We start from the raw sequence: 13228 nt of genomic DNA on the forward strand, positions 1-13228 counted from the left end.
ATAATATTTGTAGTATGTTTTCTAACCACATCAGTGCACGTTACGAAATACTTTTACGTAGATTGGAACATGTTACCATTAACCATTTTAGTCACACGTGTCAATTCTTGGACATTGTTCTTCCCGTTCAATGGTTTTTTATTTTTTTCACAATTTTCTGTAAAAATAATGAAAATAATTTGATGGTCCCTGCCCTTCCCGTCCTTTTTGCACGGGCTATCACCAAGGTTTATAAATACCGCTGCAAGATTACGATGGCTAGTTAAACATGACAATGTCATGTTGCTCAAATAGCTAACTAGTTAAGAGTATGATGACCTGTTCTTATGTTTCAAATCATAATTTTGGGTTGGGCAGACAAAACACTGAAATGGAAGAAAGTGGGCCTCTCTCCAATTGAAAAATAGGTAATTGTCATTTAGATAATGCATTTTTTACTAAACCAAGAAAACATAAGTTCAACACCAAAATAAAGATGTTTTTTTTTCAACAAAATATTAGGTGTTTCAAAGGTCAGATTTTTTTAACCACAGAACTTTGGGCTGGGTTGGGGCCAGCACTATGTTCTCATCGAAAATGACCATTAGCAATAACGTGGGCAAGGGAGAAAATGCCAAAAATGAAATCACTTTCATTCAGCTGCCCTTTGTTTCTGCACAGAAATCCCAATGAGCAATGAGAAATGATAAAATAGAAGGGTGGATTGAATTAATGGGTAGAATATCAACAAAAATAGTCACATTCTTGTTGGTAATTCTTGGTAAGTTATTTTGTAAATAGCACTGCATAAGAGTAAATTTGGCTAGTTAAATATTATGTTTCCAAAAGGAGAAAGGCTAATAAATGTAGCTGAAATTCAATCACAAGTTTACAACAAAGAGATGTTAAATAGTCGGGCTGACAAAACATTTAGAATAAAGAAAATGGGCCTGTCCCCCGCAAAAAAAGAGTATGAGGCTGATTCTGATTTTGATAGGATCATCTTTGTACTTGCAGGATCGCTTTAAGTGGTGAAGCTAAGTTGCCATGCATGTTATTTAAGAACGGGATTTAAACCCATGACAGAAGAAATAAAAGATAGGGCACCTTTTACAAGTAAAACAGAATGCTTTGGTTTTGATTCATTTTAAGTGGTCAAATCTTTTTGTATCATAATTCAATTATAAATTGTCAAACTATTATTAAAGAAAAATTATGACATGCCTTTACAATTCCTAACTAATTAGTTTAAGATAATAGGCTAACATGTTATTAAGTGATAATAAAAAGAAAAATTGCCTAGCCACTGAGACACAAGACACGGTATTGATACTAGAATGTGAAATTTTCCAAATGATAGAACACAAAGTAATTAAGATATAATTTATAAAAATGTATTGATACGTAAACATGAGTCCTACATGTATTAATGTTTCTTAAGTCAACTTTTATCATCATAAATACAATAAATATGTCACTTGTTTACTTATTATATCTCCGTTGCAATAGTATTAAAATATGGAGGGAAAACAAGTCAGAAATCCAAAAATATATGAAAAAAATAAAATGGTACTTCTTATTCTTTACAAATTCTTCACAAATAAGGAAAGTTGATTTCATCATGCCCAGCTAGCTAGTCCATCAGTGCTCTTGCAGCCACTAGAGAGAAATGGAGTGCGATTATTTTTTCTGTCCACCATTGTTCTTAATAGGTGTCAGTTACCTCATTATGTTACCATTTGGGTGCCCTCTCCCTATTCGATTTTTTTCCCACTCCCCCTTTCACTCTGGAAAAATTCAGTTCTCTTGAATTATATACTCCATTTTTTTTGAAAAAATAACAATACCTATATATTTTTTGTATACATTTTTTTTAATTCAAAATGAAGTTGAAAGTTACTAAATTAGAAGCACCGAAAATTTATTCCTCTATCTCCCCATAAAAGTGTCTTACGTGTTAATTTAATAATCATCTAATAATAGTCATTCTCATTCCAAAGCTAACAATATTCATACCTAGAACAAAAAATTTAGCTAACTAAATATAGTGAGATTTATATTTGTTGCCTACAAGTAATGAAAAATCAAGCATCAATGTTTGATTTGTCTAGCAATAACGGATCAATGATATTTCATGCAGGATCACATTAAGATACGCGCATAAAGTTCAAGTTACAAGCTGCGTATTAAAGCTATGCATCATGGCACTTTGACCATCTACCAAAGATTACATTCCAAGTATATAATTTATTAAGTGTAATTGTAGCAAAGTGCATTATTTGTGGAATGCGGGTCTCTGCTTATTCTCAGTACCACTTGAACTGCTGCTATCAGTATCACTGTCACTATTGTCCGAGGCTAAATCATTCTTTCCACTACCTTCTAAGAACTTTGGCAAGGAGGAACTGCAGGTGGGGTGATTGTGATAAGGCTGTGTTTGGAATGACATATAATTTGCAGTTGAAGGAAAAGACTGGTATCCATATGAGGAAGGATAAGGTCCGGGAAAAAATGCATTTGGTGGAGGCCAATACATCAGTGGTACAAATGTACTTGCTGGCTGTGGTGGCAGCATATGATATGAACTATGATTACCTGAGACATTAGAAGGGGCAAGAACTGGGTTTTGCATATGAGAAGTACCCTGTGATGTCATTGAATGAAATGCTGCCATTGCATGTGTGTGAGATGATGAATAGCCAGTTAAACCAAATTGAGTTGCTGCTGAACTTATTGTTGGCTGTCGAGATGGGGTCTTCTGTTGGGAATTTTGAGAGGCATTAGCGTGTTGCTTTCTTCCTTTGAATTTTGGAGGAACTGTCTTTTTAGTTAATTTGTGGGGTTCATGAGTACCCTGCTAGAACAAGGCAACAATGCTGAAGCTTAAGAGCACTCTACTATTTGCCATGAAAAAGAAAAGCTATTTTGAATATGATATTGGCAAGGTATGAGAACTACAACCACACAGCAGTACAAGCTTGAGAATTTGTTGCGCATTTTTTGAAAGAAATAAAAAACAGACAAGTAGATGTGATGCAAAGAACTCACATGCATAATATGGGATTTGTAATCTTACATTGTCATATGCAATTGGATGTGGAAGAAATAACTCGTCCCCTTCAGCATCGTCATCAGTTCTGCAACGGGAAAATAGTGTGTTAGATGAAGAAATGTTGCCTTTGCCTTTTAGAGTAGTTTCTCTCTTTTTAGCTTCAAATATGGCAACAGTGACCAAAAGGAACTCAAATCCAAATTTCTGTAAACTGAAATAGAGCTTCATATCAAGGTGATATATAATTTTCTTTGGCTTGGGGATATTATGATTTAAAATGAATGTTTTGGTATTTAAATTTTCATCTTTTCAAATGTTTTCTGTGATGAAATTGATTTAGAGCAGTGCTCCTAAAAGATTTATGCCATTTATTTAAGTAGGAAATTATATCTTGCTGTTTCATTTATGCTTAAGATTGTATGCAGCATATAATTTGATAAACCTGTAATACTTCTGAAGCAGGCCTAAGTTCCGGTATTTGGTTTCTCTCTGAACTAGATCATCAGGAAATCCTGCCATGAACAGAAGCGTGATGCCCAAGGCCTTAAAGAAAAAGCTTCCACTACGAATATGAACCAACATTGCCATTCGGCACATGAGTGGTCCAAAGGACTTCAGTTTGTTTCTTCCCATCCGCTGCCTCACATATCTGTATTATTCAATCCAGAAAATTCATATTAGACTGCATATAAATATTTTGAAGTGCAATATTCATCAGAGCTAACACCTTTTATAATAGAAGATAAATACTTAAAGCAGAAATGGACCATTTTCTTGGTTGCATAATGATTTCTACCCAGTATCAATCCAAAACTTACTCATTTTGAGGAAGATTTCTTGTCCGTCCACCATATTTAATGCACAAGAATAAGCACGATGGACAACTAGCATCAGATGGACGCATGGCTCTTTCTTCTTCTAGTATCTGAACAGGACATAATACTGGGTTTTGTCGGTTTGGATAAAATATTTTCCTCCGAACACCAGGATTCTCATATAAAACGTGTTCCTACATAGAGTAAAAACCGAAGTCACTGCATTTATCGCATAGAAATATAGAAACTAAATTTAAGCAAAATGTTAGTTGCTGAAATGGTTAAAGAGATTAATTACGCTCTTTTAGAAGTCGCTTTTCTATTCCCCAATATCATATATTCTTTAGTGTAAACAAACAAGGGAATAATGCAAGGTGCATGACACAGCAATGCAAACAGGAACCATGGGATAGTATGATAAATTGTCTTTTCTTTTCATTGACTTGTTCCATAACAAAAGTAGCATTGTACACTAAAAACAAGTTGGCGGATTTCTCTTACCCCAGGGTTCCTTGGAGACACATAAGGTTCCCCTTTCATCAAAATGCTAAAATGGTTGAAGTCCAGCTCGTACATATCTTCACATCCATGCCTTATGCCAAGTGATGCAAAAACTATGATTTTCCTTATAGTGTGGGACTGAGCATTCTTTTGTAGAAGGGATTCAGACCCAATTATCCTTTTCACTTCTTTTGGGCAGAAAGCCACCTTCAGAGGCTTTCTATTTTGTGATACACGTACAGATCCTGAAGAAGGGACCTCAAGTAGTGACTTACATGCTGCAGTCTCTTTAATTTCTTTCCCTTGGAGTGTTTTTACTTCACTCTTCTCTGATAGTGGAGCAAGTAATGTGCAACTTGTCTTTTGATTTTCATGATCTATCACTTTACCTGCTGGACTTTCCATGCATGTTGTATTTGGACACTCACCAATCACTTCAATTGTGTCATCATGTCTTTGATTATTATCCGTATCATCAATAAAGTTATCATCACATGCATCATCACTATCTGTTTCATTGAAATCTGCAACAGAGTCAGAGTCTTTAAATTTTTCAGCGTACAAATTTTGGCTATCCTCCATGCTCATCCAATTAATTAAAGATTTTGTTGGGTTAATCTCCTCATGAACAATGCCTTCGGTATCAGGCTTGTACTGAGAGGCCATTTCACTTTTTACAGTGTTCCTATTTTCTACATCATCTACCGTTTCTATCTTCTGTCTTTTGAAATTCTTGAAGCTTCCTGCAACTGCATGCTGATGATTTTCCTGGTGTCAAGGGAAGAAAACTTCAACAATCAGGGAACATAAATAAAATAAGCGTAATAGCAATAAAGTTTTCTAAGTGTTCATGTGTTATTAAATCTTGTTATGTGCCGTGATTGTCCCTATTGATATATATGAATCTCATATGTTCACTGGATAACAATGATATCATTCCTCCACACTCCGATCATAGGATAACTTATCAGTGTCTGAATCTATATCAACTTGAAGACTTTAGTTTTGGTTAATATACAAGGGAATTTAGAAGTATCAAGCAAATTCAACACAATGAATTATCCTACCAGTGTTGTAGCTGTGACTCCCTCTTCATAAAAACCATGAAGGAAATTGAGCCAATTATAGTTAGATTTCAGCATGCAATGAGCAGAGATGTATATTTATAGCATATATATGTGTGGTGGATGATATAACAAGGATCAATTGGTTCATCAAGTTAGAGAATGAATTTTCACACATAACACTTCAAACGAGCAAGCACTTACTTAAGATAAAGTACATAGAAGAAAATTAAACTAATCGACTAACCGTACTTGAGATTCCGTGTTTCTTTCCCTTAACTGAGCTTCGAGCATTGATATTCTCTCCATGAGTTCCACATTCTTCTTCCTTTCCATTTCTAACTCGGCTGAAATCTCAGCAACAACATTGACACTATCTGCCTTCACTTCTTGTTCAATGCCACAGAAAGCCGAGGCATTGACCAAGGTAGCACAGGATTGAAGTTCTACCATTTGGAGTAGAGTAAATTATTTTATCTGAGAATCTCTGGTTTTTGGACTTGATATCACCTAAATGACAGATACCTTATAACCTTTTAATAATAACAATAATAAAAAAAGACCTTGAATAAAATGCTTCCACCGCCAAAATGTTCCTGGGAAAAAAGGGAGAGAACGCGATGCACTTTCAGAGCTGAACAAACACCAATGAAACGTAAACCAATACTTTGGTTGCTTATGCTAAGAAGTAATGTAGTTTGAAACTTATAACGTTAGTTGGCATGAAAAATGGAGCATTGGAGAGTTAAAGGGGCATTGGAAAACTCAAAAGGAAAAACAGTGTAAGTTGAAGTGCAAGTCACTGGAAGCAAAGTAGATATTAAGAAGGGAAGAAGTTTCACACTTTCACTTGCACTGGGGAGCGAGAAAAGAAGACAATGCCATTAGCAAATGTTAATATTAGGACAGTGATCTCAATGCAAGTAAGGAAGAGTCCTTCTTGTTTTGGGTTTTGATTAACATCATTCTCAGTTTCAGAAAATAAAAAGAAAAAGAGAACAGCAAGAGTTAAGGCATGCATTAGCATTAGCATTACCACGTGCTCTTCTCTCTCTCTCTTTCATTGTATTCCGGGCCACACTTTTGCTACTAACTTCAGATTGTACAAAAGCGAAATCTTTAATTAAGGGGTTGCTTTTTCATGTATATGATGTCCTAGTTTCGCAAAACTTTCAAAAAAATTATTTATTTTATCTTTCATTTCTTGTTTCAATATCCAAGCTAGAGCACTATGATTTCTATATTAAAATAAATGCAAGGTAGAGAGACATTGAAGAGGATGGACACCTTTCGTTTGCAAAGCATTAATCTGCTCTGCTACTGGTAATGACAACTCACCGTCATGTTTTATTGACAGTTGCATTGTCTTGTAATGCAAGCCTCAGGCTGTTACCATGTTTAACAGCATCGTTGGAGCATCCGAGGCACTATTCACATACTATATATTATTCTATACTTAACTCATCTGTGTCGACTTCATTACAATGTCAAATGTTACATTTCCACTTCACCCTTTTGTTGTTTTAGCTATAAAAAGATGCACTATCTTTGCCAAAGTTTCTCATCTTTGATGTTTTGCAGAATATTAGTAATGGATTTTTTAACCTGCACAACCTCGCAGAGAATAAACTCTAATCCCTAAACCACTTAACCAATGAGGGAAGAGTAAAAGTAATTTTTTTTAAAATTATAATAAAACAATTAATACAGATTAATCATGTGGTGCATTTATTGAAGTTTATTTTGTACATGTTAAAAAACTTCTATTAGTAAAGAAAAAAATTCACTCCTATTACATGAGGGTCATGTTCTGTGTTTTTGTATTTTTGTTTAAGCGAATTATTTTTTGGTTAAATAAAAATACAAAAACACGATAACATAACTTTCACACAAACATGAGAGGATACCGGTCTGTTAGTAAAAGCAACTCACATCACATGCACAAGGTTTGACTTCAGAAAACTCTTGAATTACAACTGCTACTGCTGCCAAAGTTTTTATGACTTGAAAACTAGTGTAGTGTTGAGAGGAAAAAATTGTAATATCAATGTAGAAATGAAATATTAGTGCTTCGGGGGCATATAAATATAATTATTGAAGAAAGGGATAGAATAATCACTGTGTCTTGACTAAAGAGTCTACGAGACGCCTTTTCCCAAATATACATATAAAGAAAGGGCGTGCACACGTGCATATAATAAACTTAGTGGGAAGCATAATAGACAGTATAAAAAAACAACCTCACGTGGAGCAGTAACTTAAATGGTTGTCTCTTAATACAATTTTTGTCAGGAGAATATGAAGCTAAAACCTTGGATACCATCTTATTAATATTAAACTAACTTCATTAGCGTCAGGCATTTATCCTTTTGCAACAATTGGTGCGCCCTTTGATTATTCTTAGTAAGTGTACCCATTTACTTTGAGGTTACCCTTGCCCCACAAGAATTGAAATATGAAATTGTTGACCCACTACTCTCCTGAATTCTCAGGCATATTAAATAATAATAATAATAATAATAATAAATCTTCACATCACTGCTTTTCTAGTCTTTTTATAATTTACTAACAATGCTTTTGCTCATCGAAGAATTATAAAATGTTGTGCAAACTAGACTATATGCTTCATAAATTGACACCAACCAAGTTTAGTTTTGTAGACTTGAGGGAGGAGACGAAAGAACTCCTAGAAAAATTACCTATAATCGTCTTTCTTTAAACAAACTTGTGAAATTAAGTCCAATCTTTTTTCTTATACAGGACACTGCAATTCAAGCGTCAAATTCTATTGCAGGGCATGGGATAGATTACATCTTAATGCTGAAGATTGCCCTAACCCACAGAGAAGAGAAAGAAGAAAGAAGAAAATCTAGCATTTCCACAAAACATTATGTGAACAAAATATTCAAGTTTGCATTTGCATATACAGGTTAAGGAAATCAGTTCCCTCCCCTGATTACTCATTTCTCAGCCACAATAAAAATAATAATTCTACGCTATCAAAGTATTTTCATATAAAATTTCAAGCTTCGATAGAACACTTGGAAAATATGACAGCCAGAAACTAAATGTACACGGAAGTACAGGAACAATACTTCATGCAACCCATTTTTAGCACCACAGGCACAAAAGTAACCTTGTACCAACATTAGGATTGCAAAAAACTTCAAAGAAATAATCAATATGCATGGTGCACCCTGTTACACATTTCTGAAGATAATGCTTCTTGCCTACAATGTTAAGTCACTCAAACGATTGGCGTTCATGATGAATCACACAATCTTGTAAAATTGACTCCATTCAATAGATTTACAGTAGCTGTCCCTGGTGTGGCATTCCGCTTCTCATCATTGCACAGAATTCCTCATAGTTTATTCTCCCATCCTGTTAGTTAAAGAATTATTAGCAACATTAGAAAGAGGGTTACCCAAACGAACAAGAGCCCACTTACATTATCTGTATCCACCTCAGAGATTATTTCCTTTATTGTTGCTTCATCACCCATTCCATGTTGGGTCATAGCAGTCTCCAATTCATCTCTTGTAATATATCTGGCCCGACAATTTAAAGAAACGCAGTCATTCACAGCCATGAATTTAATCATATCAACAAGTTGAGTTAGTAATTCACTTTTAAATCAATCAACTATGTGTCACTAAAATCAGACTATTAAACTATTAACACAGTCATAAAGTAAACTAATCTAGTTTAATATAGAAATGTTACTGATAAAATCTCCATAGTGAAGCTGAAATAAAATTGCCCGAGATCGCCATTACCAAATGTGGCATTGAACATTAGGATATGGCTGTCAAGTTTCGTTCATTTGCAATGGAACAGTCGGGTATGGACTTGGAGACTTGAAAGTTGAAACAAATTCAAAATTCAAATTCTCATAACAAAATTATCATTAACATTGGAGAAGAACTCGGCTACACTAAAAGAAGAGGATAAAACAGTTCAAAACTGAAAGGATGACTATGTGACTTTAAACAAAACATCATCTAGTTGATCAAACGCATGGCTAGAAATAAATTGCAATATGGGAAACACTAAAATGCCAATCTTGCAATACTCACCCACTGTTATCCTTATCAAAATACTGGAATGCTTTGTAAAGATGTTCATCACGTTCAAGTCTGTGCCGATGCATTGTAGCCGAGATGAATTCAATATAGTCAATCGACCCATTTCCATCAACATCAGCCTGAGACATGTTATGCACAAGAATAAGAATCCAGTTAAGTTCAAAGAATGCATGTATGTTTAACTAGTTAAACTCTCGGTAGGGATCTGTAACTACTTACAGCTTCCATGAGTTGCTTCACTTCAGCCTCAGAAAGTCGTGATCCAATTCGAGCCAAGCCAGTCTTCAGTTCTTCATAGGTGATGGTGCCATTATTGTCAGTGTCCATATTTGCAAACATTGCTTTGAGACCTTTAATCTCCTCTTCTGATAGATTTTCAGCAATAACCTAGAGAAATTTCCATCAATGTTGGTGTAATGGAGAAATGTTCAGAGAAGAAATAAGTTGGAACATATAACTCTCAAAATATTCTCATTTCTCACAACTCATTTATGTGATGAAAAGGGAACACTCCATCCTTCTAAGCTTTAATGTCAGAACTAGAGGATAACTCCCTGAATAAAAGCGGTAGATGGAAAGCTAGATATGAACATAATAAAGGTTTTAAAAATAAGAAAAAAAAATTGTAATTAGGAGTATTCATAGTGTACATGAAGTGTCCAACATGGGTATGAATTTGACACGTTTCAACATGACACAGTTACTATTTTGCAGCGTTTATATCTTCAAATCACCAGTTTTTCTATAACGTTATTTTAATACTAAATATGATGAAAAGAAATTGCACATGGCTAGTTGAAAAGGAATACTTGACCTATTTCAAGTGAAAGCAGCGGAGGTTTATATACCAGACAGAACAAACAAAAGTATTGGCACAATATTATGTCTATAGTCATATTACAGAATGAGTAAATATAGGCACAGCTCAAAAACTGCATTCAAAAGAGAAATAATCGATCATCAACAATCTCAAGAACCCAATAAAAAAAACACATTGACTGTAGTAGATTTTAGTCCATGTTTGATGCCATACCTTCAATGCTAGCTTCTTGAGCTTATTCATTGCCCTGAATTGTTTCATTCTGGATAGAACAGCACTATCAATTGGTTTATCAGATGCCTCTCCGCCTTCTCTCATCCATGGATGTTCTTACCAAACAAATCATCAATCTTAGTCAGGTTAAGTTTGACAAAAGAATTAAACAAAACAAAGGCAATGCAAATGACTGATGAGAATTTACTTAGTTGATGATATTATGATCGCAACTTATTGTTGATATGCTATTGTCATTTCTCCAGACAGGGTTTTGTTTGTTGTTTCTTATTTCTAAGGTTCAATAAACAAGTCATATATTCTTGCTGCCTAAACGTTACACAACTCGGGAGAGTAGAAGTAAATGGAGGAACTTTCAAAATTTGCAACAAAAACTGAATGGAGAACGATTGTCCTACTAAACTAATACAAACCAAAAACATAAATGATTTTCATTTCATTGAACAACCACTAATGCACTACAGTGATGAAAGTTACTTGAGCCAAAAATAGAAACAGTAGTCTAATACCAAGAACTTGAGCAGAAGTAATCCGTTTCTTTGGATCCTGCGTTAGCATCTTCCTGACTAGATCTTTAGCACTGTCTGATATTGATGGCCATGGTTCACTTACAAAATCAATTTCACCTTCCAATATGGCGTTGAATATTCCCTTTTCAGTTTCTGGAAAAGATATTAACAACAAATTGTTACATCATTGTACATTATAGTGTTAATTTATAAAATAACAAAACTCAACAGCTTATGCCACATTTTTTAAATTACAATTTGATCTTACCAGCCCAAAAAGGTGGTACACCACTCAGAAGAATATACAATATGATGCCAGCACTCCAAATATCTATTTCCTTTCCATAACTACGACGCAATACCTCAGGAGCAACATAGTAAGCACTGCCTACCATATCATGGTAAACCTTCCCTGAAATAAATTTTAGAAAAGACTATGAATTGTCAACCCGAAAGTAGTATCAGCATCATAACTAATTCCTTTAGAGCTGAAATAGAAGTCAAAAGCATTAGAATTCAACATAAGCTGTAACGAATATGGACATAAGTATTCAGTCTTGTGGATAAACTTGAACATCACCAGCTGAAAAAGATTTAGAAACCAATTCAATATCTGATCTAAAATTTTCCCAAAATGTGATTCGGTATGAAAACCTTAATAATATACAAGTTATAAGCAATGCAACCTTCTTCAATGAAAACAGAGAGCCCAAAATCAGTTGCCTTGAGCGTGGCATCCTCATCCTTGCTAGAAAGCAAAAAATTCTCGGGCTTGAGATCACGGTGCATAACACCCATGAAATGGCAAATGTGCACAACATTCACAATGGCTCGGCAAAGCGATGCAGCAGCTCTCTCAGAATAGTGACCCTGAGCAATGATTCGATCAAAAAGCTCACCACCAGCACAGAGTTCCATCACAAGGTGAACCGAATACCGATCCTCGTAAGCACCCTTGAATTCAACGATGTTGGGTTGCCCAGACAAATGCTGCATTATCTGAATCTCTCTCTTCATGTCGTCTTTGTCAGCTTTGGAAACCAGCTTCCTCTTCAAGATCGACTTGCAGGCATAGGTGTGACCACTTGAATTCTCGGTGCAGAGATACGTAATCCCAAATTGCCCTCTTCCCAGTTCTTTCCCCAGAGTGTAGTGTTTCTTTATGTCTTCAAAGGGTTTCCCCAGAATGGTTGCTTCTGCTTTCTGCAAATTCGAAGGTTGTTTTGGTTTTGGTGGGGTCGCCACTACATGTGATTCTGGTTTGGGTGCTGATGCCTGAACTTGAGTAGTGGGTGGCTGAACAGTGTGGTAACTAACGCCGCTACCACCTGTGCCTGTGCCGGTACCTGTACCTGTACCTGATCCATACCCACTAAACTCTGCGCTTGATTTTTTCTGCTTGCTACCGTGACAACCCATTTCACAGGAAGCGTTTATGGAGTGAGGGTTTTGGGGGAAGGTTGAGAACCCCTGCCTCTGAATCAGATCAAGTAGGTACTAGCTATGCTACGGGAGTGTGGATGGAAACCAGAAACTAGGAAAATACTAGTATAAAGCAGCTACTGTCCAAATTCAACAGATAATGACACCAGTAGAAAAAGGAAGGTGGTCGAAATAATTTTGTTTAGTTGATTACAGATCATTCTTGTCCCGAGGAAAATCTTTTTCTGTAATTCATCATACTTGCCCAACAAAAAAACGTTGTCTTTTCTCATTTTTAAGAAATTAAAATAATTTTATGCAATTTCATTTTCAATACATTTTTATTGCTTGTGACGCTCCAGTTACATTACTCACATTTGCCTGCCTGCCTTTGTTTGTGTATTATACTATTGTTATTATTTAGTTTAATTTTTCGTATTATGCATAGTTGAACAATTATTTTATTTTCAAAAATAACAATATATATATAATTCGAAAATAAAATACAAGTAACATTAATTGCGTGAACATATAACATTAAGTTAACGATATACATTTCATATGCATACAAAGCTATTATTAAAATATGTTTTATATAAATAATCACATAAATAAAATGAATAAGAACAAAATCACACGAATAAATTAAAAAATGAGTTTGGACTCATTTTAATTAGCCTTTTGGACTCTTCCCACTTCTTATCAATACGGGCCCGGACCATGATTGGGTTTGACAATCTTTGT

At 35.0% G+C, this 13228-nt stretch overlaps 1 protein-coding gene across 3 annotated transcripts; it reads right to left on the reverse strand.

Annotated features, from left to right (window-relative positions):
* Positions 1-8141: 8141 nt before the first annotated feature.
* Positions 8142-12655, reverse strand: LOC113847853 (calcium-dependent protein kinase 21-like). Of its 3 annotated transcripts, XM_027477153.1 has the most exons (9): positions 12448-12481; positions 11749-12261; positions 11331-11474; positions 11063-11215; positions 10533-10648; positions 9719-9886; positions 9491-9618; positions 8863-8962; positions 8319-8795 (listed from the first exon to the last, which is right to left on the reverse strand). In XM_027477153.1, the coding sequence occupies exons 1-9, from the start codon at positions 12479-12481 to the stop codon at positions 8721-8723; spliced, it is 1431 nt and encodes a 476-aa protein (XP_027332954.1). In that variant the 3' UTR covers positions 8319-8720. The 3 variants fall into 3 exon arrangements, with proteins under 3 accessions (XP_027332952.1, XP_027332954.1, XP_027332951.1); XM_027477151.1 differs by having other exon boundaries at positions 8142-8795; positions 11749-12655; XM_027477150.1 differs by having other exon boundaries at positions 9491-9681; positions 11749-12615.
* Between the last annotated feature and the right edge of the window lie 573 nt (positions 12656-13228).

The sequence above is a fragment of the Abrus precatorius genome, unplaced genomic scaffold (genome assembly GCF_003935025.1).
Source record: "Abrus precatorius isolate BTA unplaced genomic scaffold, Abrus_2018 Scaffold8, whole genome shotgun sequence".
Lineage (NCBI taxonomy): Eukaryota > Viridiplantae > Streptophyta > Magnoliopsida > Fabales > Fabaceae > Abrus > Abrus precatorius.

Excerpts from the sequence above, each read along its gene's own strand:
- LOC113847853 (XM_027477150.1), bottom strand. The coding sequence starts at position 12,481 with ATGGGTTGTCACGGTAGCAAGCAGAAAAAATCAAGCGCAGAGTTTAGT. Across the intron at positions 9,682-9,718 it reads TGAAGCAACTCATGGAAGCT|TTAAACATACATGCATTCTT; the intron begins GTAAGTAGTTAC and ends GAGTTTAACTAG. Across the intron at positions 8,963-9,490 it reads TTTGATAAGGATAACAGTGG|ATATATTACAAGAGATGAAT; the intron begins GTGAGTATTGCA and ends TTGTCGGGCCAG.